General features: G+C 39.9%; 1 protein-coding gene across 1 annotated transcript; it reads left to right on the top strand.

The window, feature by feature from the left end:
- Positions 1–1,181: 1,181 nt before the first annotated feature.
- LOC134335728 (sialic acid-binding Ig-like lectin 15) lies at positions 1,182–3,758 on the top strand. The gene is made up of 5 exons (XM_063018324.1): positions 1,182–1,191; positions 2,271–2,354; positions 2,454–2,828; positions 2,962–3,342; positions 3,694–3,758. The coding sequence occupies exons 1-5, from the start codon at positions 1,182–1,184 to the stop codon at positions 3,756–3,758; spliced, it is 915 nt and encodes a 304-aa protein (XP_062874394.1).
- The last annotated feature ends 22,082 nt before the right edge of the window (positions 3,759–25,840 follow it).

The raw sequence follows: 25,840 nt of genomic DNA, 5'->3' as shown, positions 1-25,840 counted from the left end.
ACTGCTTTATTGATGAGGCTGAGGGTAAAGGTGATGGACTGGCCAAGCATGTCTTCAGACCTAAACCCAATAGAACATCTTTGGGACATCCTCAAGCGGAAGGTGGAGGAGCGCAAAGTCTCAAATATCCGCCAGCTCTGTGATGTCGTCATGGAGGAGTGGAAAAGCATTCCAGTGGCAACCTGTGAAGCTCTGGTAAACTCCATGCCCAGGAGAGTTAAGGCAGTTCTGGGAAATAATGGTGGCCACACAAAATATTGACACTTCAGGAACTTTCACTAATGGGTGTACTCACTTTTGTTGCCGGTGGTTTTGACATTAATGGCTGTATATTGAGTTATTTTGAGGGATGAATAAATTTACACTGTTATATAAGCTGCACACAGACTACTTTTCATTGTGTCAAAGTGTCATTTTGTCAGTGTTGTCCGATGAAAAGATATACTTAAATATCTGCAGAAATGTGAGGGGTGTACTCACTTTTGTGATACACTGTATATATATATATATATATATATATGTTTTTCTTTTGTACAAAAACAATCCTTGATGGAATCCTTGATAACTGTAGCATTGTAACAAAAGGCTACAATCCCACAATTGAGGGGAGAAATTTTGTAGCTCTGTCCTTAAATAGCAGATATTACAAGCTTCTATCTAACAATTTAAATGGTGTTTGAGGCCATGCCTTGTTGCTGAGCAATCTGGATACCAGGTAAACCAGCACTAAGTTTATTACAAAACTAGTTTATTTAAATTAACGTTATAGAAGTGCTTCCCCAGTAAACAATTCCCTACTCTATTACAAGTAGACAACAGTCCAAGGATACAAATTTGCTGTAACCCAGTTATAACAAGGGAAAATGTAGAATACTTTTTTAAAAAGATGGTGGGTCTTTTATCGTCTTTTAAAGACAGTGAGAGATACCTAAACAGAGGGTGTGTTCGAAAAGCTAGTGCGCTCTCTACATAGACAGCATTTTACGTCATCCTACACGCGCTCCCGAGAATGAGGCTGTTCGAAATCCTAGATGCCTTAATAAGCTGTCTAGTTAGGCATCTAAACATTTCAATGTTATTTCGACTCAAGAACGAGTGAGCATCGGAAGCGTCCTTAGTGATCAAGGCAATCCCAGCATTCAGTGCGGCAGCTCTTCTCTCACAGAAAAATTTTAAAAAGCATGGCTGACGGTGCGGGGAAACTAATGGAGTTCTATTCAAACATAAATAAATTATTATTGATTTTTAACTTGTATAAACTTGCACAAGTATATTTATTTGCAAATTCAGGCTTGTCAGCAAATTTAACCGTTTTTGGTACATAAAGGGAGATGTTAATTGACATGCTAGCGTGCTGTGCCACCCCATCCCATTTGTTTGAATGACAAGATGCTAAATGCAAAACCCGATTGAATTGTAGTGCATTCGAATAACCTGACTTATAAGTCATTGACTTGTAGGCAGTAAGACAGCAAGGCAGCTCCCTAGGTTTTTGAACACACCCAGACAGGGGAAGTTCATTCCACCACTTGGGTGCAAGTACATAGAACAGCCTTGATGCTTGTCTTCCTCAAGTTCTAGGTAGAGGATCAAGACAAGGCTTGAGGCCTGGAGGTTGCGTGTGATACACAGCAGAGTTTTGTGAGTTATTTAGGGTAGCTTGGGGCTGGTCTATTTTTGGCTTTGTAGGTGAGAATCATTGTTTTAAACTGAATGCGTGCAGCTACAGGAAGCCAGTGAAGAGAACGCAGCAGTGGGGTGATGTGACAGAGTTTAGGTTGGTTAAAAACCAGACGGTCAGCTGCATTTTGAATGAGTTGCAGGGGTTTAATAGTGGACATGGGGGCACCTGCCAGGAGGGAGTTGCAGTACTCCAGCCTTAAGATGACAAGTGATTGGACAAGAATATGAGTGGCTTCCATTGAGAGAAATGGCCGAATCTTTTTGATGTTATAAAGGAGGAACCAGCACAATCTTGTCATGTTTATAGGCTTAATAGGACAGGTTTTGCCCCCCTTTGTTGCAAACCAGCACTGGAAGTATTTGTGGTTTTCACTGATGCTGTCTGCCACATTTACTATAATGATTTTTATATGCACAAAGCAATAACATTAAATACCCAAGTAAATTATTAATTACAGTAGAGGTAAAATGGTAAACCAATAACGATTGTGAATGTGACTGCATCGCTAAAAAAAAATAACAAATACATTTAAATACTGGAAGTAAGCTTTGTGATCATGTGATTTCCTCTTAATTCTAAAATAAAGAAGAGTGTGAAGACCACCGCCATCCAGTACAGCTGAAGATGGAGCTTGTGCTTGTGCTGTTCTACATTCTCTTTTGCAGCTCAGGTTTGGCTTATAATTTATTTTGTATTATGTCATTCAAAACAATTAATGTCTTTAAAAGTCTGCATAACCTTTTTACAGATGAATTTTTGTATTATTTAGGTCCTGTGGCCCAGGATAAGTGGTCAATGACCGTACCTGAAGTTGTCACAGTGGGATTTCGTGAAGACGCCGTCCTCCCCTGCACTTTTACGGCTCCGAGACAATTTCAGCCGAGTGTAACGGTGATTTGGCGACATAAAGTTTGTCAAGAACCAGAAATTTTCAGGTGTATAAGCAAGGCTAATGAGACTGAAGGTGGACAGAACTGCTCCAAGTCACTTGGACGTTACTCACTCTATGGTGACCCGAAAGCACGCAACCTCTCACTAATTATCAAAAATGTCTCAGTTGAAGATCAAAAACAGTATTTCTGTCGTGTTGAGCTGAAAGAGGGCAGTTATGAAGCTCCAGGCGGAACCGAATTAAAAATCCAAGGTGATGCTTACATTCATTTGTACCTAAAACACACAAACACAGATGTAGATGTTGTGTTTAGTGTTACTACTAATTTAAATCAAGCATTGTACTGGAAACAATTAACAGAGCTGTTGTGTCTCTTCTGCCACAGTACCCCGAACTATAGAGAGCATCTACATACGAACGCTTGCATCTGGAGAGCAGGTTGTAACGTGTGATGTTAAAGGAATACCTCTACCCAATGTAACATGGATCATGCCCGAGAACATAAACGCCTCGCTGGTGTCTTTCCTAAGTGGATTTTTTAGAGCTTCATCCTCAGTTCCTGCGTATCTGCTCAACACCAACTACACCTGTCAGATTGATGGAAGAAATGGGCTTCAAAATCAGTCAATTTACTTCTCAAAAGGAGCTGCGGTGCAAGAACATCAGATCTCGTTGTTATTATTTGTTGCTGTTGTGACTACACTTACAGCCATTTTAATCATCATCATCATCATCCTGGTGATTGTGATCGTGTGTTACAGGAAAGGTAAGAACACGCTTATTGAAACTTTTAACACTTGAGTTGGTTAAAGTGTGTGTGTGTGTGTGTGTGTGTGTGTGTGCTTGCGTGCGTACGTGTGCTTTTTTTAAATGGATACAGACTCCTGTTAACACTCATGTCTTTAAGTTCCCCTTAATCACATACATTTATTTAGCACACTGCAACATCTGTAACTTTATTATGATCTTTTATAATTAGATCTCAAGCAAGTTTAAAATCTTTTGTTAAATATGAAATGCATGGTTGGAAAACTGAATTTTTTATATTGTACAGAAGATTCTTACATTTTCACTTTTTGCATACTTTATTATGTTTGGAAATACTTTTGATTTTTAGGCTCATTTAAGACTGTGGGCACTGCACAACAGACCAGATTTGGGATGATGGAGTGTAAAAGGTGAGCACCCACATGGCATACAGTAAAAAAAAAAAAAAAAACTTTTGTACTTGAATTATCATTTTTGATAAAGCATGAAATATCCTGGGTTTATACTGTGCAGTGTGGGTTTTTTTATTTGCATTTTTTCTTACTTTACAAAGAACCTTGTAAAGCTAAATATCTATTGTATGCATCTCAAAGCTTCTAATTATAATAAATGTTATGAATTTGAAAAGATACATTCAGTTTATATTTAGAAATACAAAGTCATAAACGTTGTAAATAATGTTAGTAATTTTGAATTGTATATGTATAATAATTATTTTTTGTTTCCTGACAGAAGTGAAGACATTTATGCAAATATGTAAAACCACAGGTGATGTGCAACATGGAATTAATGAATTACCCATAAAATATATTTGTATATAAATCATTTCTAATTTGTTTCTGTTTTTACATTGTTTCTAATATTGTCTTGATTATTACGTGTTGAAAACAGTACAACAAAACATCACTGGTTCTGTTTATGTGCATAATATCATGACTTTTTTTTTTTAATTAATGTTAAGTCACTTGTATTTACTTTGATCAAGTGCTATTATTTATATGTATATGCTTTTAAATGTGTTGCAATTGTATTGTTTGTTTCCACTTGCATTTGTTAGAGCAAATAATTTCCAAACCCAAATTTTAAAAAAGTTGGGACAGCAGGAAAAAAGTAAATAAGAACTGATAATTGATTGTTGCTACATAGCTAGCCATAGTCATCACAGTTTTGTTAGTCTTTGCTAATAACAAGTTTTTTTTAATTGCATTTTAATGTTAAAACTTTACAAAACTTTACAACATGTATACTACACAAGAGTACAACATATCACAGCCAAAATGTAAAGTACACAATGGAAGTTAGACAATAGTTAACTAAAAATTGCTCGAGGTAAAAACGAAATAATGAAAATGAAATATAAATAAATATAGCTAAAGCAGAAATTCATAAATAATACCATTTAATGATTTTTTATAAATATTAAGGAATAGAGAAGTTTTCAAGCAAAGTCAATGTACTATTTGCTTCACGTTCTAAAGTATTAATGTAAGATATGAGGGATGCCTTAAAAGTGTTGAAATTTGGTCTATTATTCATAAATTTACAACAATTAATGTGATATTTGGATAATATTAAGAGAAGGTTGACAAAACAAGTCCCTAAATTCAATATGTCACTTTTAATTATCCCAAACAAAATAAATTCAGTTTTTATTTTAAAACTATGGTTGATTTTTTTATTAATAAAATTATTTGTCAATCCAAAAGACTGAACAAAATGTGACAGAATGAACATTCAGAATTTATATTGTTTTTTTTATTTATTTAGCAGTAGTTCCAGTAGTTTCTTGAGTGTGTAACATCTATGCAAAATCTTTAAAGTTACTTGCTAATAGCAAGGTAATGTCGATAAAAGTTACATTTTTAATTGAAGAAATCAGTTGAAAATGAATTAATTTGTGGATTGGTGGAATTTGACAGAAAAGTTATTTAGAGGTTTGCCAAGATTTGGCTGTAGGTTAAGGCACAGAAAGCTTTGGGTTTCCCTGCTCTGAAATGTTGCTTTGGACGTGTTATTACAGTTGCAGACCACAATGATCATTACTGCTTGGTACCTTTGAATTTGTAATGTGATGCTCTAGTTGTTATTAAGTGCATTTGTGACTTCATTGATGAGGTGCGTTTGTGCTTGGATTCATTGAGTAAGTAGGTTTGTGTGCAGTTACACTGATGAGTTAGTAATCATACAGAGTTCATTCTTTCTGTGCCAGAGACACGTCTGTTTCTGTGCAGGATCATTTACTGTCCACTAGTGGAAAACACAGACTAAGGAAATACAATGCAAACGTGACCGGAATTCAATATAGTGCCTGAACTTAGAAAAAAATCTTCATTCCAAATAATGCAACACTATTTATCACTATTATTTTAATGTGCGGTGTGTTCAGCCATATCACTGTAAATAAAATGAAACCCCTTTCAAACACATACTATTTTCAAAAACCTTTTTTTATGTTAAATACTGATAAAATAGTACCCAATAACAAAGGTTGTGCTTTATTACATGTGGAAAAAAATAGTGGGGGTACATACTTTGGACACCTTTTTAATATAGGCCTATTTTTATGTACATAAAGATAAGATTTAATCCATTGGTGTCTAACTATAGTTATTAGGAGAGGAAGTCAGTATACAGTTAATTTAAATATTAATATGCACTTGTAAGGGACATGTAGTTACACATACAGATTTTTACTTATAAATGCTTATAATATTTTTTACATAATTAAAAACATGCTGATTTGTTATTTATGCTTAATGTAGCATTTTATTATTATATCCAAACACAGTGATTTCTCACTGTCATGTTATTTAATAAAAATATGTTAAATACCTATAAAATGTCTCAGTTAAAAAGTAATACATACAGTATTATGTGTTATTCTTTTTATGCATATATTTTTTCCCATATTTAGGGGTCACCACAACTAATTGTTCTGTTCTACATGCCTGACTTAATCACTGTTTATTGCGAAATGCCCTTCCTAACACACTTTATTTTATTCAGGTTCAAGACTGACACTGAAAGTGCACTGATGTGCGTATTCCAATGGCTAGGCTGTTTCGGCCATCCCCCCCTGCGACATAGCCAGTCATGTCTGTGTAGGTGCCTGATCCGCCAATAGCACCACTGAGATTTATCTTATAGGCAGGCCAGTCCAGTATTTATATCAGCTATTGTTGAGTGGTGATTCTTGATGCAGTGCCGTCTGAGGGATCAAAGATCACAGGCGTTCAGATTAAGCTTGCACCCTTGGCCTTTACGCACTGAAATTCCTCCTGATTCCTTGAATGGTTTAATGATATTATGCACTATAGAGGAAGAAATATGCAAATCCCTTCCAATCTTTCTTTGAGGTACATTGTTTTTAAACATTTCAATCATTTTCTCACACATTTGTGGACAAACTGGAGATCCTCTGATCATCTTTGCTCATCAAAGAGTTTTTCCTGAATGCTGCTTTTGTACCAAACCATGATTACAATCACCTGTTGACATCACCTGTTGGAATCACATCATTATTTAGTTTTTTCATCTCATTACTAGCCCTAAATTGCCCTCGTCCCAACTTTTTTTGAATGTGTTGCAGGCCTGAAATGCAGAAATGGAGGTCAAGTAAGGTCTAGTAGGGTCTGTTAAGGTCTAATAAGGTCCAGTAGGGTCTGTTAATGCCTAGTATGGTCTGTTAAGGTCTAAAAAGGTCTAAAAGGATTTGTTAAGGTCTAGAAAGGTCTAGTAAGGTCTTTGAAGGTCTGTTGAGGTCTGGTAAGGTCTAGAAGTGTCTGGTAAGGTCTTCTAAGGTCATGTAGGTTCTGGTAAGGTTTTGTAAAGTCTTGTAGGGTTTGTTAAGGTCTAGTAGAGTCTGTTAAGGTCTTAGTGTCTTATAGGGTCTTTTAAGGTCTAGTAGGGTCTGTTATGTTCAAAAAAGGTCTGTTAACGTCTTGTAAGTTTTAGTAGGGTCTGTTAACGTCTAGTAAAATATAGTAAGGTTTGTTAAGATCTGTTAAGGTCTAGTAGGGTCTGATAAGGTATTGTAATGTCTAGTAGGTTTTCGTAAGTTCTACTAAGGTCTAGTAGGGTCTGTTAAGGTCTAGTAAGGTATAGTAGGGTCTCTTAAAGTCTAGTAAGGTCTAGTAGGGTCTGTTAAGGTCTTGTAAAGTCTGGTACGGTATTGTTGGGTCTTTTAGGGTCTGTTAAGGTCTAGTAGGGTCTTTAAAGGTTAAGTAAGGTCTATTAGGGTCTGTTAGATTTTAGTAGGATCTTTAAAGTTCTAGTAAGGTCTGGAAGGGTCTAATAAGCTCTAGTAGGGTCTGTTAAAGTCTAGTAAGATCTGTTAAGGTCTAGTAGGGTCTATTAGGGTCTGTTAAGGTCTAGTAGGTTCAAGTAAGGTATTTTAGGGTCTGTTACCGTCTAGTAAGGTCTAGTAGGGTCTGTTAAGGTCTTGAAAGGTTTGGTAGGGTCTGTTACGGTCTTTTAATGTCTAATAGGGTCTTTAAAGGTCTAGTAGGGTCTGTTATGTTCAAGAAAGGTCTAGTAAGATTTAGTAGGGTCTGTTAAGGTCTAGTAAAATATAGTAAAGTTTGTTAAGATCTGTTAAGGTCTAGTAGGGTCTGATAAGGTATTGTAATGTCTAGTAGGGTTTCGTAAGTTCTACTAAGGTCTAGTAGGGTCTGTTAAGGTCTAGTAAGGTATAGTAGGGTCTCTTAAAGTCTAGTAAGGTCTAGTAGGGTCTGTTAAGGTCTTGTAAGGTCTGGTAAGGTATTGTTGGGTCTTTTAGGGTCTGTTAAGGTCTAGTAGGGTCTTTAAAGGTTAAGTAAGGTCTATTAGGGTCTGTTAGATTTTAGTAGGATATTTCAAGTTCTAGTAAGGTCTGGAAGGGTCTAATAAGCTCTAGTAGGGTCTGTTAAAGTCTAGTAAAATCTGTTAAGGTCTAGTAGGGTCTATTACGGTCTGTTAAGGTTTTTTAAGGTCTAGTAGGTTCAAATAAGGTATTTTAGGGTCTGTTACCATCTAGTAGGGTCTGTTAAGGTCTTGAAAGGTTTGGTAGGGTCTTTTAATGTCTAATAGGGTCTTTAAAGGTCTAGTAGGGTCTGTTATGTTCAAGAAAGGTCTAGTAAGGTTTAGTAGGGTCTGTGAAGGTCTAGTAAGGTCTAGTATGGTCTGTTAAGGTCTAGTAGAGTCTTTTAAGGTCTTTTAATGTCTAATAGGGTCTTTTAAGGTCTAGTAGGGTCTGTTATGTTCAAAAAAGGTCTAGTAAGGTTTAGTAGGGTATGTTAAGGTCTTGTAGGGTCCGTTAAGGTCTTGTAGGGTCTAATAGGGTCTGTTAAGGTCTATTAAGGTCTAGTAGGGTCTGTTTGTTAAGGTCTAGTAGGGTCTGTTAAGGTCTAGTAGGGTCTGTTAAGGTCTAGTAGGGTCTGTTAAGGTCTTGAAAGGTTTGGTAGGGTCTGTTAAGGTCTAGTAGAGTCTGTTAAGGTCTTTTAATGTCTAATAGGGTCTTTAAAGGTCTAGTAGGGTCTGTTATGTTCAAGAAAGGTCTAGTAAGGTTTAGTAGGGTATGTTAAGGTCTTGTAGGGTCCGTTAAGGTCTTGTAGGGTCTAATAGGGTCTGTTAGGGTCTATTAAGGTCTAGTAGGGTCTGTTTGTTAAGGTCTAGTAGGGTCTGTTAAGGTCTAGTAGGGTCTGTTAAGGTCTAATAAGGTCTAGTAGGGTCTAGTAAAGTCTAGTAGGGTCTGGTAAGGTCTTCTAAGGTCATGTAGGTTCTGGTAATGTTTTGAAAGGTCTTTGTAGGGTTTGTTAAGGTCTAGTAAGGTATTGTAGGGTCTGTTAAAGTCTAGTATTGTCTAGTCAGAGTCAGAGAGGTTTTATTGTCATTTCAGCTACATACAAGTACATATTGAAACGAAACAGCGTTCCTCTAGGATCACGGTGTAACACGGTACAAAAAGTGCAAGACAATACAAAACAGTGTAAAATACAACAATAAATACAAAAAATCCTATAATAAATAACTACAAAAGATATTCCTAATTATCCCTAATATAAACAAGTAATTAGAAGACAGGACTAAAGACAAGTGTTAGTACATGATGGTGAATAGATGGTACAATGGTTCATGAGGTAGTGACATGTTGTACATTAGCAGCGTAAAATTGGCAATGCCGATAAGGTGCCTTAAAAGTAAATAAGGTGCAAAAATACAAGTAAGGTGCAGAAATTACTTGTTCAGTTCCAGGAGGTGTGCAAAAAATGCAAGTAACATAGTCAATACAGTTCAGTGTGTGGCAGCAGAAAATTTCCGGAGGAAATTGTTACAGTACTGAGTTGAGGAGTCTGATTGCCTGAGGGATAAAACTGTTACACAGTCTGGTTGTGTTAGTCCGGATGCTGCGGTATCGTCTCCCAGACGGGAGCAGAGTAAAAAGTCCATGTGATGGATGGGTTGGATCGTCCACAATGCTGAGAGCTTTGCGGATACAGCGGGTGTTAAAAATGTCCGTGAGAGATGGAAGAGCGACCCCGATGATCTTTTCAGCTGTCCTCACTACTCGCTGGAGAGTCCTGCGGTCCGACGCAGTACAATTTCCGAACCAGACAGTGATGCAGCCGCTCAGGATGCTCTCGATTGTTCCTCTGTAGAATGTGGTGAGAATGGGGGTTGGCAGATGAGCTTTCCTCAGTCTTCTCAAAAAGTAGAGACGCTGCTGGGCTTTCTTGGTGATAGAACTGGTGTTGAGTGTCCAGGTGAGATTCTCCTCCAGATGAACACAGAGAAATTTGGTGCTCTTGACGATCTCAACAGATGAGCCGTCGATGTGCAGTGGGGAGTGGTCCCTTAGTGTCTTTCTAAAGTCAATGACCATCTCTTTGGTTTTATCCACGTTCAGAGACAGGTTGTTGACTTGGCACCAGTCCGTTAGATGTTGTATCTCCTCTCTGTACGCTGACTCATCGTTGTTGCTGATGAGTCCCACCACAGTTGTGTCGTCTGCAAACTTAACGATGGAATTCGAGCTGTGCATTGCTGTACAGTCGTGCGTAAGCAGAGTAAACAGCAGTGGACTGAGCACACAGCCTTGGGGAGCGCCGGTGCTCAGTGTGGTGGTGCTGGAGGTGTTCTTACCGATCCGGACGGACTGAGGTCTCTCAATCAAGAAATCCAGGATCCAGTTGCAGAGAGAGGTGTTCAGGCCCAGCGTGCTCAGCTTTCCAATTAGATGCTGAGGAATGATGGTGTTGAATGCTGAGCTAAAGTCTATGAACAGCATCCTGACGTAAGTGTTCTTTCTGTCCAGGTGTGTAGAAGCCAGGTGAAGTGTAGTGGATATGGCGTCGTCCGTTGAGCGGTTAGGACGGTACGCAAACTGCAGTGGGTCCATGGTGGGAGGCAGTAGTGTCTTAATATGCCTCATGACTAGTTTCTCGAAGCACTTCATGATGATAGGCGTGAGTGCTACGGGACGATAGTCGTTGAAGCATGACACAGATGACTTCTTTGGCACGGGTACGATGGTGGTCGTCTTGAGGCACGTTGGAACGATGGCGCTGCTCAGGGAGATGTTGAAGATGTCAGTGAATACATCTGCCAGCTGGTCTGCACATCCTTTGAGCACTCGGCCAGGAATGTTGTCTGGTCCAGAAGCTTTCCGTGGGTTGACTCCGTGCAGAGTTCTCCTCACGTCCGCTGTGGTGAGACGAAGCACCTGGTCGTCACAAGGTGGGATCATCTTCCTCGCCAACATGTTGTTCTGCGCCTCGAACCGAGCGTAGAAGTCATTCAGCGCATCTGGAAGGGAGGCATCACTGTCACAGACGGGTGGAGTCGTCCTGTAGTTGGTGATGGCCTGGATGCCCTGCCACAAGCGCCGTGTGTCACCGCTGTTCTGGAAGTGGCTGTGGATGTTCTGGCCGTGTGCGCGCTTTGCTTCTCGGATTGCCCGGGACAGTCTGGCTCTCGCTGTTCTCAGGGCCGGCTGGTCACCTGCTTTAAAAGCGGAGTCTCGGGCCCTCAGCAGTGCACGCACCTCTGGAGTCATCCACGGCTTCTGGTTGGGTCTGGAAGTGATGGTTCCAGTGGTAGTGACATCCTCAATGCATTTGCTGATGTAGCAGGTCACTGAAGTCGTGTACTCCTCTAGATCAGTGTAATCGCCGTATGTTGCAGCCTCCCTAAACATGTCCCAGTCAGTGCACTCAAAACAGTCCTGAAGAGCAGAGATGGATCCTTCTGGCCAGGTTTTCACCTGTTTCTGTACAGGTCTGGAGCGCCTGATGAGTGCTCTGTATGCTGGAATTAGCATTACAGAGATGTGGTCTGAGTATCCGAGGTGGGGGCGGGGCTCCGCCCGGTACGCACCGGCAATGTTCGTGTAAACATTATCCAGCGTGTTCGCTCCTCTCGCAGCAAAGTCCACATGCTGATGGAATTTAGGGAGAACAGACTTGAGATTTGCATGATTAAAATCCCCAGCGATAATAAACAGCCCGTCTGGATGTGTGTTCTGCAGTTCGCTGATGGCTCTGTAAAGTTCGCTCAATGCTTCCTTCGCGTTCGCGCTGGGCGGAAGATACACCGCGACAATAAGCACGCTGGTGAATTCCCGTGGTAAATAAAAAGGTCTGCATCTAACAATAGCAAATTCCACCATCGGAGAACAGTACGCCACAACAAGCACAGAGTCCTTGCACCATTCGGTGTTAATGTAAACACAAACGCCTCCTCCTCGTGTTTTACCGGACTGAGCTGCATTTCTGTCGGCTTGATACGATGCTAGCCCATCTAGCTGAATGGCACTGTCTGGAATGTTGTCGCTAAGCCATGTTTCAGTGAAAATTAAAACACAACAGTCCCTGTACTCACATTGGGTAGTTCGCTGAAGTCTGATACAGTCCAGTTTATTCTCCAGAGAGCATGCATTTGCGAGGAATAACGATGGTAGAGCCGGCCGGCTTGGGTTAGCTTTTAGCCTAGCACGGACCCCGGCTCGCTTTCCACGCTTCTGCTTCCTCGAGCACCGCTTGCGGCGCCCCCTCCCCCGGTCACCTGCTTCAGGTAACACCGAGGACTGCAGGCCTGGTTCGCGAAGTAGGCAGAGTTCATGCAGAGTTCGCTGCAGATCATCTTGCAGGTTGGTTTCTGACTGTTTTCTCAATTGTAGCAGTGTCTGGCGGTTGTAAACTAAGTCAAAAGTGGTTTCCATACGTTTATAAACAAAACTGTCCTAAACAAACTTACAAACTTTTCCTGAAAACAACAAAAAAACACCGTCTTTCGACCCCAGAGCGGCCGCTGCGTGTTAACGCGCCGCCATCTTGGATTCATGCCATGTAGGGTCTGTTAAGGCCTAGTAAGGTCTAGTAGAGTCTGTTAATGCATAGTAAGGTCTCGTAGGGTCTGTTAAGGTCTAGTAGGGTCTGTTAAGATCTAGTAAGGTCTAGTAAAGTCTATTAGGGTCTATTAAGGTCTAGTAGGGTCTAGTAATGTCTTGTAGGGTCTGTTAACATCTAGTATTTTCTAGTAGGGTCTGTTAAGGTCTAGTAGTTTCTAATAAGGTCTAGTAGGGTCTGGTAAGGTCTAGTAAGGTCTTGTAGGTTCTGTTAAGGTCTAGTAGGGTCTGTTAATGTCTTGTAAGTTCTAGTAGGGTCTGAAAAGGTCTGATCAGGTCTAGTACAGTCTAGTAGGGTCTGTTAAGGTCTAGTAGGGTCTGTTTAGGTTTAGTAAGGTCTAGTATGGTCTGTTAAGGTCTAGTAAAGTCTAGTATGGTTTGTTAAGGTCTATTAGGGTCTGGTGGGGTCTAGTAGGGTCTTTTAAGGTATGTTAAGGTCTAGTAAGGTCTCTTAGGGCCTGTTAAGGTGTAGTAAGATCTATTAGGGTCTGTTAAGGTCTGGTATGGTCTAGTTAAATCTGTTAAGTTTTAGTAATGTCTAGTAAGGTCTGTTAGGTTCTAGTAGAGTCTGTTAAGTTCTAGTATGGTCTAGTAGGGTCTGTTAAGTTCTTGTAATTTCTAGTAGGGTCTGTTAGGGTCTAGTAGGGTCTGTTAAGATCTAGTAAGGTTTTGTAGGGTCTGTTAAGGTCTATTATGTTCTGTTATGGTATATTGAAGTCTAGTAGGGTCTATTAAGATCTAGTAGGGTCTGTTTAGGTCTAGTAAGGTCTGGTAATGTCTAGTCAGGTCTGGTAATGTCTAGTAAGGTCTAGTAGGGTCTAATAAAGTCTATTAAAGTTTTTTAATGTCTACTAAGGTCTTGTAGGATCTGTTAAGGTCTAGTAATGTCTAGTAGGGTCTGTTAAAATCTTGTAAAGGTCTGTTAAAGTCTGATAAGGTCTAGCAGGGTCTCTTAAGTTCTAGTAAGGTCTTTTAAGGTCTAGTAGGGTCTGGTAAGATCTAGTTGGGTCTGTTAAGGTTTTTTAAGATGTAAGTTCTGTTAAGGTGTAGTAGGGTCTGTTAAGGTCTGATAAGGTCTAGTAGGGTTTGTTAATGTCTAGTTATGTCTTAATGTCTGTTAAGGTCTAGTAGGGTCTGTTAAGGTCTTGTAGGGTTTGTTAATGTCTAGTTATGTCTTTTAATGTCTGTTAGGATCTAGTAGGGTCTTTTAAGGTCTGATAAGTTCTAGCAGGGTCTGTTAAGATCTGTTAAGTTCTAGTATGGTCTGTTGAGGTCTATAAAGGTCTTTTAAGGTCTGTTACGGTGTAGTATGGTCTGTTAAGGTCTAGTATGGTCTTTTAAGGTCCGTTAAGGTCTGATAAGTTCTAGCAGCGTCTGTTAAGATCTGTTAAGGTCTAGTATAGTCTGTTAAGGTCTATAAAGGTCTGTTAAGGTCTAGTAAGGTCTGTTATGGTCCAGTAAGGTTTGTTAATGTCTAGTTTTTTCTGTTAAGGTCTAGTAAGGTTTTGTAGGGTCTGTTTAGGTCTAGTAAGGTCTAGTAGGGTTTGTTAATGTCTAGTTATGTCTTTTAATGTCTGTTAAGGTCTATTAGGGTCTTTTAAGGTTTGTTAAGGTCTAGCTTGGTCTGTTATAGTCATGTAGGGTCTGTTAAGGTCTAGTAAGGTGTAGCAAGGTCTATTAAGGTCTAGTATTGTCTGTTAAGGTCTAGTATGGTTTTTTAAGGTCTAGTAAGGTCTGTTAAGGTCTGATAAGTTCTAGCAGGATCTGTTAAGATCTGTTAAGTTCTAGTATGGTCTGTTAAGGTCTAGTAAGGTCTAGTAGGATATGATAAAGTCTAGTAAGGTCTGTTACAGTCTAGTATGGTCTGTTAGTGTCTAATTTTTCCTTTTAAGATCTAGTAAGGTTTTGTAGGGTCTGTTAAGGTCTAGTAAAGTCTGTTAAGGTCTATTATGGTCTGTTATGGTATATTAAAGTCTAGTAGGGTCTATTAAGGTCTAGTAGGGTCTGTTTAGGTCTAGCATGGTCTGTTAAGGTCTAGTAAGGTCTGGTAATGTCTAGTAAGGTCTAGTAATGTCTGGTCATTTCTAGTAAGGTATTGTAGGGTCTAATAAGGTCTAGTAAGATTTGGTAATGTCTACTAAGGTTTTGTAGGGTCTGTTAAGGTCTGGTAAAGTCTAGTAGGGTCTGTTAATGTCTAGTTATGTCTGTTAATGTCTGTTTAGGTGTAGTAGGGTCTGCTAGGGTCTAGTAGTGTCTTTTAAGGTCTAGTTGGGTCTGTTATGGTCTTTTAGGGTCTGGTAAGGTCTGTTAAGGTCTAGTAGGGTCTGTTAAGTTCTAGTAGGGTCTTTAAATCTTGTAAAGGTCTGTTAAAGTCAGATAAAATCTGATAAGGTCAAGCAGGGTCTGTTAAGGTCTTGTAAAATCTGATAAGGTCTAGTAGGGTCTGTTAAAGTCTTGAAGGGTCTGTTAAGGTCTTGTAAAGGTCAATTAAGGTCTGATAAGGTCTAGCAGGGTCTGTTAAGGTCTAGTTCGTTCTAGTAGGGTCTGTTAATGTCTAGTATTGTCTGTTAAGGTCTAGTAGTGTCTAGTAAGGTCTTTTAAGTTCTAGTAATGTCTATTAGGGTTTGTTAAAGTCTAGTATGGTCTAGTAAGGTCTGTTAAGGTCTATTATGGTCTTATAAGGTCTGTTAAGGTCTAGTAAGGTTTAGTAGGGTCTGTTAAGGTTTAATAAGCTCTCTCAAGGTCTAGTAAGGTCTTTTAAGGTCTGTTAAGGTCTAGTAAGGTTTAGTAGGGTGTTTTAAGGTCTCTCAAGGTCTAGTAAGGTCTTTTAAGGTCTGTTAAGGTCTAGTAAGGTGTAGTAGGGTCTGTTAAGGTTTAATAAGGTCTCTCAAGGTCTAGTAAGGTCTTTTAAGGTCTGTTAAGGTCTAGTAAGGTTTAGTAGGGTCTGTTAAGGTTTAGTAAGGTCTCTCAAGGTCTAGTAAGGTCTTTTAAGGTCTGTTAAGGTCTAGTAAGGTTTAGTAGGGTGTTTTAAGGTCTAGAAATGTCTCGTAAGCTCTAGCAGGGTCTTTTAAGGTCTAGTAGGATCTGTTAAGGTCTTTTAAGGTCTAGTATGGTCTGTTAAGGTCTAACAACGCCTAATAAGTTTTTTTAAGGTCTTCTGGGGTCTGTTTAGGTCTAGTGGGTTCTGTTAAGGTCTAGTAGGGTCTGTTAAGGTCTAGTAGGGTCTGTTAAGGTCTGGTAAGGTCTTGTAGGGTCTGGTAAGGTCTATTTGGGTCTTTTAAGGTTTAATAACGCCTTTTAAAATTTGTTAAGGTCTTCTAGTGTCTGTTAAGGTCTAGTAGGGTCTGGTAAGGTCTAGTAGGGTCTGGTAAGGTCTAGTAAGGTGTGTTAATGTCTAATAACGCTTTATAAGGTTTGTTAAGGTTTTCTAGGGTTTTTTAAGGTCGAGTTGGTTCTGTTAAGTCCTAGTGAGGTCTAGTAGGGTCTGTTAAGGTCTTGTAGGGTCTGATAATGTCTAGTTTTGTCTGTTAAGGTCTATTAGGGTCTGTTAAGGTCTTGTAAGGTCTGTTAAGGTCTTGTAAAGGTCTGTTAAGTTCTGATAAGGTCTAGCAGGGACTGTTAAGGTCTTTTAAGGTCTATTAAGTTCTGTTAATGTCTAGTATTGTCTGTGAATGGTTTTGTAGGATCTAGTAGGGTCTAGGAGTATCTAGTAAGGTCTAATATTGTTTGTTAAGTTATACTAAGGTTTTGTTGGGTCTGTTAAGTTCTAGTAAGGTCATTTAAGGTCTAGTATGGTCTGTTTAGGTCTAGTAAGGTCTGTTAAGGTCTAGTTAGGTCTACTACGGTCTTTTAACGTCTAGTAGGGTGTGGTAAGGTCTGTTTAGGTCTAGTAGGGTCTGTTAAGGTGTAGTAGGGTCTTTTATGGTCTGTTAAGGTCTAGTAGGGTCTGTTTTTGTCTTTTAGGGTCTGTAAAGGTCTAGTAAGGTGTAGCAGGGTCTGTTAAGGTCCTTTAAGGTCTAGTAGGGTCTGATAATCTCTTGTATTGTCTTTTTAGGTCTAGTAAGGTCTAATAGGGTCTGTTAATGTGTAGTAAGGTCTAGTAGGGTCTGTAAAGGGCTAGTATGGTCTGTTAAGGTCTAGAAAGGTCTAGTATTTTTTGGCAAGGTCTAGTAGGGTCTAGTATGGTCTGTTAAGGTCTATTTGAGTCTGGTAATGTTTGTTAAGTTCTAGTAGGGTCTATTAAAGTCTAGTAAGGTCTGGTAGGCTTCTTTAAGGTCTAGTGAGGTCGTGTAGGGTCTGTTAAGGTCTAATAACGCCTAGTAAGGTTTGTTAAGGTCTAGTAAGGTCTGTAAAGGTCTAATAACGCCTAGTAAGGTTTGTTAAGGTCTAGTAAGGACTTGTAGGGTCTGTTAAGGTCTAGTAGAGTCTGTTAAAGTCTAGTAAGGTCTGGTAGGGTCTGTTCAGGTCTATTGAGGTCTAGTAGGGTCTGTTAAGGTGTAGTTAGGTATAATAAGGTCTTTTAAGGTTTAGTTGGGTCTGTTAAGGTCTAGTAGGGTCTGTTAAGGTCTAGCAGTGTCTTTTAAGGTCTAGTAGGGTCTGTTAATGTCTAGTTTTGACTGTTAACCTCTAGTAAGTTATAGTATTGTCTAGTAAGGTCTAGTAGGGTCTGGTAAGGTCTAGTAGGGTCGTTTAAGGTCTAGTAAGGTCTAGTAAGGTTTTTTAAGGTCTTGTAAGTTCTTTTAAGGTTTAGTAGGGTCTGTTAAAGTCTAATAAGGTCTGTTAAGGTCTAGTAAGGTCTCGTAGGGTCTGTTGAGGTCCAGTAAGGTCTGTTAAGGTCTAGTAAGTTCTAATAGGATCATGTTAAGATCTGTTAAGGTCTAGTATTGTCTGTTAAGTTCTAGTAAGGTCTAGTAGGGTCTTTTAAGGTCTAGTAAGGTTTCGTAGGGTCTGTTAAGTTCTAGTAGGGTCTTTTAAGATCTGTTAAGGTCTAGTAGGGTCTGTTAAGGTCTAGTAAGGTCTCGTAGGTTCTGTTAAGTTTTAGTAAGGTCTAGTAGGGTCTGTTAAGGTCTATTAAGGTCTAGTAGTTTCTTTTAAGGTGTAAGGTCTTGTTTGGTCTTTTAAGGTTTAGTAAGGTCTGTCAAGGTCTAATATCGCCTAGTAAGGTTTGTTAAGGTCTAGTAAGGTCTTTTAGGGTCTTTTAAGGTCTAGTAGAGTCTTTTAAAGTCTATTAAGGTCTGGTAGGGTCTGTTAAGGTCCATTGAGGTCTAGTAGGGTCTTTTAAGGTCTAGTAGGGTCTGTTGAGGTCTGTTAAGGTCTAGTAGAGTCTGTTAGGGTTTAGTTAGGTCTAGTAGGGTCTGTTAAGGTTTTATAGGGTCTGTTAAGGTCTAGAAGAGTCTTTTAAGGTCTAGTAGGGTCTGTTAAGGTCTAGTAGGGTCTTTTAACGCCTAGTAAGGTATAGTATGGTCTGTTAAGGTCTTGTAGGGTCTACTAAAGTCTAGAAGGGTCTGTTAAGATTTTGTAGGATCTCTTAAGGTCTAGTAAGGTCTATTAGGGTCTGTTAAGGTCTGGTAAGATCTTGTAGGGTCTTTCATGGTCTCCTAAAGTCTATTAGGGTCTTTTAAGTTCTAGTAAGGTCTCGTTTGGTCTGTTAAGGTCTGGCAAGGTCTAGTATGGTCCGTTAAGGTTTAGTAAGGTCTTTTAAGGTCTCGTGAGGTCTATTATGGTTTGTAAATTTCTATCAAGATCTACTAGGGTCTGTTAAGGTCTCGCATTGTCTCGTGGGGTCTGTTAAGGTCTAGTAGGGTCTGTTCAAATCTAGTAGGGTCTAGTATGGTCTATTCAGGGTCCAGTAAGGTTTTATTGTGTCTGCTAAGGTGTTGTAAGGTCTAGTAAGGTCTAGTGAGGTCTAGTAAAATCTGGAAAGGTCTTTTAAGGTCTAGTAGGGTCTGTTTAGGACTTGTAGGGTCTGTTAAGGTCTATTAAGGTATAGTACAGTCTGTCAATGTCTAGCAAGGTCTAATAAGGTCTAGTATGGTCTTTTAAGATCTATTAAGGTCTATTAGGGTCTGTTAAGGTCTAGTGAGGTCTAGTAAGGTCTTGTAGGGTGTGTTAAGGTCTAGAAAGGTCTGGTAAGGTTTAGTAGGGTTTCTTATGGTCTTTTAGGGTCTGTAATGTATTAGTAAGGTCTGGTATGGTCTGTTAATGTCTTTTAGAGTCTGTTAAGGTTTAGTAGGCTCTGTTAAGATCTAGTAGGGTCTTTTAAGGTCTAGTAGGGTCTGTTAAGATCTTTAAGGGTCTTTTAAGGTCTATTAGTGTCTGGTAAGGTCTATTAGTGTCTGTTAAGGTCTAGTAGGGTCTTTTAAAGTCTAGTAAGGTCTAGTAGGGTCTGTTAAGGACTTGTAGGGTCTTTTAAGTTCTAGTAAGGTTTAGTACTGTCTTTTAAGGTCTTGCAAGGTTTAATATGGTCTAGTAGAGTCTGTTAAGATCTATTGAGGTCTAGTAGGGTCTGTTAAGGTCTAGTAAGTTCTTTTAGTGTCTTTTCATGTCTAGTAGGGTCAGTTAAGGTCTAGTAAGGTCTAGTAGTGTCTGTTAGGGTCTTAAAATGTCTAGTGGGGTCTGTTAAGGTCTAGTAGTGTCTGTTAAGGTCTTAAAATGTCTAGTGGGGTCGGTTAAGGTCTAGTAGGGTCTGTTAAGGTCTGTTAGGGTCTACTAGGGTCTGTTAGGGTCTACTAGGGTCTGTTAAGGTCTAGCAAAGTCTAGTATGTTCTGTTAGGGTCTAGTAGGGTTTATTTAGGTCTGGTAGGGTCTGTTAAGGTCTAGTAGGGTCTCTTAAGGTCTTGTATGGTCTGTTAAGGTCTAGTAAGGCCTAGTAGGGTATTTTAAGGTCTCGTGAGGTCTATTATGGTTTGTAAATTTCTATCAAGATCTACTAGGGTCTGTTAAGGTCTCGCATTGTCTCGTGGGGTCTGTTAAGGTCTAGTAGGGTCTGTTCAAATCTAGTAGGGTCTAGTATGGTCTATTCAGGGTCCAGTAAGGTTTTATTGTGTCTGCTAAGGTGTTGTAAGGTCTAGTAAGGTCTAGTGAGGTCTAGTAAAATCTGGAAAGGTCTTTTAAGGTCTAGTAGGGTCTGTTTAGGACTTGTAGGGTCTGTTAAGGTCTATTAAGGTATAGTACAGTCTGTCAATGTCTAGCAAGGTCTAATAAGGTCTAGTATGGTCTTTTAAGATCTATTAAGGTCTATTAGGGTCTGTTAAGGTCTAGTGAGGTCTAGTAAGGTCTTGTAGGGTGTGTTAAGGTCTAGAAAGGTCTGGTAAGGTTTAGTAGGGTTTCTTATGGTCTTTTAGGGTCTGTAATGTATTAGTAAGGTCTGGTATGGTCTGTTAATGTCTTTTAGAGTCTGTTAAGGTTTAGTAGGCTCTGTTAAGATCTAGTAGGGTCTTTTAAGGTCTAGTAGGGTCTGTTAAGATCTTTAAGGGTCTTTTAAGGTCTATTAGTGTCTGGTAAGGTCTATTAGTGTCTGTTAAGGTCTAGTAGGGTCTTTTAAAGTCTAGTAAGGTCTAGTAGGGTCTGTTAAGGACTTGTAGGGTCTTTTAAGTTCTAGTAAGGTTTAGTACTGTCTTTTAAGGTCTTGCAAGGTTTAATATGGTCTAGTAGAGTCTGTTAAGATCTATTGAGGTCTAGTAGGGTCTGTTAAGGTCTAGTAAGTTCTTTTAGTGTCTTTTCATGTCTAGTAGGGTCAGTTAAGGTCTAGTAAGGTCTAGTAGTGTCTGTTAGGGTCTTAAAATGTCTAGTGGGGTCTGTTAAGGTCTAGTAGTGTCTGTTAAGGTCTTAAAATGTCTAGTGGGGTCGGTTAAGGTCTAGTAGGGTCTGTTAAGGTCTGTTAGGGTCTACTAGGGTCTGTTAGGGTCTACTAGGGTCTGTTAAGGTCTAGCAAAGTCTAGTATGTTCTGTTAGGGTCTAGTAGGGTTTATTTAGGTCTGGTAGGGTCTGTTAAGGTCTAGTAGGGTCTCTTAAGGTCTTGTATGGTCTGTTAAGGTCTAGTAAGGCCTAGTAGGGTATTTTAAGGTCTAGTGAGGTCTTGTAAAGTCTAGTATGGTCTGTTAAGGCCTAGTAGGGTATGTTAAGGTCTAGTAAGGTGTAGTATGGTCTTGTGAGGTCTAGTAGGGTCTTTTTAGATCTTGTAGGGTCTGTTGAGATCTATTAGGGTTTGTTAAGGTCTAGGAGGGTCTGTTAAGATCTTGTAGGGTTTCTTAATGTCTACTAAGGTCTAGTAGGGTCTTTTAAGGTCTAGTAGGGTCTGTTAAGGTCTAGTAGGGTCTATAATGGTCTTTTAAGGTCTTACAAGATCTAGTATGGTCTGTTAAGGTCTAGTAGGGTCTTTTAAGGTCCAGCGAGATCTTGTAGGGTCTGGTAAAGTCTAGCAAGATCTAGTAGGGTCTGTTTAGGTCTTGCATGGTCTAGTAGGGTCTGTTAAGGTCTAGTAGGGTCTGTTAAGGTCTAGTAAGGTCTAGTATTAACAACTAGGGTCTGTTAAGTTTTTGTAAGGTTTAGTAAGGTCATTTTAGGTGTAATAAGGTCTAATAGGGTCTGTTAAGATCTAGTAGGGTCTGTTAAGGACTTGTAGGGTCTGTTAAGGTCTAGCAAGGTCTAATAAGGTCTTGTATGGTCTGTTAAGATCTTTTAAGGTCTAGTAGGGTCTGTTAAGGTCTAGTATGGTCTAGTAGGGTCTGTTAAAGTCTAGTACGGTCTAGTAGCGTCTTTTCAGGTCTAGAAGGGTCTTGTGTCTGTTAAGGTCTAGTAGGGTCTAGTTAGGTTTAGTAGGGTCTTTTAAGGTTTATTAGGGTCTGTTAAGGTCTAGTAAGGTCTATTAGGATATTTTAAGGTCTAGTAAGGTGTAGTAGGGTCTGTTAAGGTCTAGTAAGATCTGGTATGGTCTTTTAAGGTCTAGTAAAGTTTTCTAGGGTCTTTTAAGGTCTTCTAGGGTCTTTTAACGTTTAGTTGGGTCTAGTAGTGTCTGTTAGGTTCTTGTAGGGTCTAGTAGGGTCTCTTAAGGTCTTGTATGGTCTAGTGAAGTCTGTTAAGGTCTAGTAGGGTCTTGTAGGGTTTGGTAAGGTCTAGTAAGGTCTAGTAGGGTATTTTAAAGTCTGGTGAGGTCTAGTAGGGTCTGTTAAGGTCTGTTAAGGTGTAGTAGGGTCTTTTAATGTCTAGTAGGGTCTTTTAAGGTCCTGTGGTGTCTTGTAGGGTCTAGTAGGGTCTTGTAAGGTCTTGTAGGTTCTAGTAAGGTCTAGTAGGGTCTAGTAAAGTGTAGTAGTGTCTTATAGGGTTTAGTAAGGTCTAGTAGGGTCTGGTAAGGTCTATTTGGGTCATTAAGGTCTGGTAAGGTCTTGTTGGATCTAGTAAGGTCTAGTATGGTCTTGTAGGGTCTAGTTAGTTCTAGTAGGTTCTTGTAAAATCTAGAAGGGTCTCAGCACTGCAGTGACACTGACATGGTGGTGGTGTGTTAGTTTGTGTTGTGCTGGTATGAGTGGATCAGACACAGCGGCGCTGCTGGAGTTTTTAAACACCATGTCCACTCACTGTCCACTCTATTAGACACTTCTACCTAGTTGGTCCACCTTGTAGATGTAAAGTCAGAGACGATTGCTCATCTATTGCTGCTGTTTGAGTTGGTCATCTTCTAGACCTTCATCAGTGGTCACAGGAAGCTGCCCACAGGGCACTGTTGGCTGGATATATTTTTGGTTGGTGGACTATTCTCAGTCCAGCAGTGACAGTGAAGTGTTTAAAAACTCCATCAGCGCTGCTGTGTCTTATCCACTCATACCAGCACAACACACACTAACACACCACCACCATGTCAGTGTCACTGCACTGCGGAGAATGATCCACCACCCAAAAAACACCTACTCTGTGGTGGTCCTGTGGTGGTCCTGACCATTGAAGAACAGAGTGAAAGCAGGTTAAAAAAGTATGTAGAGAAACAGATGAACTAGTCAGTTATTGTAGTACTTCGAAGTGCTCCTATATGATAAGTGGAGCTGATAAAATGGACAGTGAGTGTAGAAACAAGGAGGTGGTTTTAATGTTATGGCTGATTGGTGTGTATATTTACATATATATTGGAGTCAAGGCAGACAGTTGAGATGTCAAATGAGAGAAGGCACTATATGGTATTGTAAGTAGCTATCTACTTTGTTTATTACACTTTATAGAGTTTCTAAATTACGAGGGATCTTCAATAAGTTTCCGCACTTTTTATGTCTTGGTTGAAAATGGTAAAGATGGGAGGAGTAGTAATCGGTCGTGTCTGAGAGACTGAGAGAGCTTATAGTCCGGATTTAGCGCCATCTGATTTCCACCTTTTTGGACTGCTTAAAGAAGCTTTAAGGGGAAGATGATTTTCATGTAATAATGATGTGAAATCAGTGGCTCTGCGCTCAACCAAAAACATTTTTTGCTAATGGCTTTAAAAAGTTGGTACGACGCTGAGAAACATGCATCTGAGGGTGACTGTAGAAAAGTGATGGTATTTGTTTTTAAAAATTCTTAATAAATAGTTTTAAAAAGTGTGGAAACTTTTTGAAGAACCCTCTTATATTGTGTCCACTACATACTGATGAATGCTAATATCATCTACTTTCTAAGTATTGCCTGTAGTTACAGTTTAGCTTACTAACGTACTGTAAAAACTGGGGGGGGGGGGGGATTCAAGTGTTAATTAGGTCAGATTAAAAGGCAGCTGTAGCCTAGCAGTTAAGGTACTGGACTAGTAATCAAAAGGTTGCTGGTTCAAACCCCACCACTGCCAGGTTGCCATTATTGGGCTTTTGAGCAAGGCCCTTAACCCTCAATTGCACAGACTGTATATTTTCACAGTGCTGTAAGTCACTTTGGATAAAGGCGTCTGCTAAACGCCGAAAATGTAAATGAACAGGTAAAATCCTGATTGTGTCAAACCATTTATACAAAAATAAGAAAAGCGTCTCTGTGGTCACGTACAATAAAACGCTTTTATATGTACTCTATAATCAGTCTGGCCACCAAAAGCATGATAAGCCCTCTCATTCAGACTGTGAATTAACTATTACTGCCAACCTGTCCCAGCCAAAGCTTTGACTGTAATCCTTCCACAAACAACTCAATAGCACCAAATAAGTGGGTGGCTGACAGCATTTCCTGCATCAAAAGCTGTGATTAAGGGTTTAGTTTGTCTATTATAGATTACTCTGTGCACACAACTTAGCTTAGGAATGCAGGAGGTGCAGGGCACACCATGCATTTACCAGTTCCTTTATTTTAAAATACTGATTCATCTTAGCCAGAGTCTTGGTGGGTTTAGTATACACTCAGAATCACTTGGCGTATGGCAGGAATGCAACCTGGACAGGTTGCCAGTTCATTGTGAGTGAATGTGTGTGATGTGTGTGATGTCCTGCAGACTGTAACTGGATGTAAGGATCAGCCCAGGTTCCCAAGACCCACTGAGGGCAACATGAGGATGGATTCAAGTACAGTGGTACCTCGGTATACGTCCTTAATCCGTTCCAGATCCTTGGACTTATACCAAACAGGACGTATACCAAACGAATTTTTCCCATAAGAAATAAAGGGAAAACAATTAATCCGTTCCCATGAAAAAAATCCTATTGTTATTGGCATATTATACGTTGATGGAGTTGTATAAAATAATTTATAAAACGGATAGTTCCGGCCCTAAAATCTGACTGGCTGAGCTGCTTTCAAAGCCGTTGTAAAATCCCCGATGTATGCGCACCTATGACCACCTCACATCATTCCGTATTAATACGCCACTGAAAAGAAAAAGTACAAACTTGGTTGAACACTATTTAAGTAATGTACTATACATGGAAATATCCAGATTAATTTAAACAGTAATCATAATCATTAAGTGGGTGTTTCCTCCAAGAAATACTGTAATAGTTTGCGAATGTTATGTTTGCCCTCATGTTGCCTAGCAACACGGCACACCGTTAACGGGACTACAGTACCTGTAGTACAGTACCTGAAAATTCACAGTGTTATAGCGCGGGTTGTTTACTGAATGGTAGCAACTGGCATAATGACGCTCGTGGCTTTGTCTCGCAAGAGGTAAACAAGGGTAGCGCGCAGTGTTGTGACTCATTTTGACCCATACATGTTCTAGCACGCGAGTCGTATTCCAAACAAAGGTCATATACCAAGCAAAATTTTTCGCGTCCAAACAGGACGTATACTAAGTTGGACTTATTCCAAAGCGGACGTATACCGAGGTTCCACTGTACATTTTTTGTCACTCAAGTCCAGTTTTGCATGCGCTCAAGAGGCGGTTTCGTTCAAATGTTTCTGTATTTGGCACCCAGGTGGCGTAGCGGGCTATTCCGCTAGCACACCAGCGCCGAGATTCTGAACTCTTTGGTTCGAAACTCGGTGTTACTACCGGTCGACTGGGAGCCATCTGGCTGGCATAATTGGCAGTGCCTGCAGCAGATACTAATTGGCTACTGTATCTGCTAGGGTGGGATGACCTGACTATGTGTGGGTGGGATCTTCATACTTTGTGTAAGTACCCTGATTGGCAGAAGACACGCCTGCACAGAATGCAGGGGCGAGAAGAGGAGGGCTGTGCACATGTCGGAAGAGGCATCGGCAGCAACATCCTCTCCTCTGATACAATCAGGTATCCCTCAGCAGCGGAAGACAAATTGAGTGCGCTAAATCGGGAGGAAAATGGGGAGAAAATGCATTAAATAAATGTTTCTGTATTTGGCTGCATTCATCCATTACCTAATTCTTACCACCCTTCACCCTTTTCCTGCTGCTGAGATGTATGACATCACCATGTTTCACCGTAGGGATGGTATTAGCCAGGTTATGTGCATTGATTTATTTTGCCAAGTGATTTTTATTTTCTATTTTTGTTTACTTGCTATTTTGCAAACACCAGGTTGGCTGTCATTTGTCTTTTACTCAACAGTGATTTCAGTTTTAAGGACAAAAGAAGGACTTATGAAATATTTATGTGTGCTGCAGAGATGGTTGTTTGTCCAACAGGTTCTAACAAGTTCCCATTTTTACAGGACTATTGGAGCATTTTTACAAGTTCTTTCTTACCACC

This window comes from Trichomycterus rosablanca, chromosome 21 (genome assembly GCF_030014385.1).
Source record: "Trichomycterus rosablanca isolate fTriRos1 chromosome 21, fTriRos1.hap1, whole genome shotgun sequence".
Taxonomy (NCBI): domain Eukaryota; kingdom Metazoa; phylum Chordata; class Actinopteri; order Siluriformes; family Trichomycteridae; genus Trichomycterus; species Trichomycterus rosablanca.
The sequence above is the reverse complement of the archived record's forward strand: the minus strand, read 5'-3'. Positions and strand labels throughout refer to the sequence as shown.

What these genes read in the sequence shown, in the direction of transcription:
- LOC134335728 (XM_063018324.1), top strand. An exon ending in CATTCTCTTTTGCAGCTCAG is followed by an intron (nt 2,355 to 2,453) that starts GTTTGGCTTATA and finishes TGTATTATTTAG; the next exon opens with GTCCTGTGGCCCAGGATAAG. An exon ending in AACCGAATTAAAAATCCAAG is followed by an intron (nt 2,829 to 2,961) that starts GTGATGCTTACA and finishes CTTCTGCCACAG; the next exon opens with TACCCCGAACTATAGAGAGC.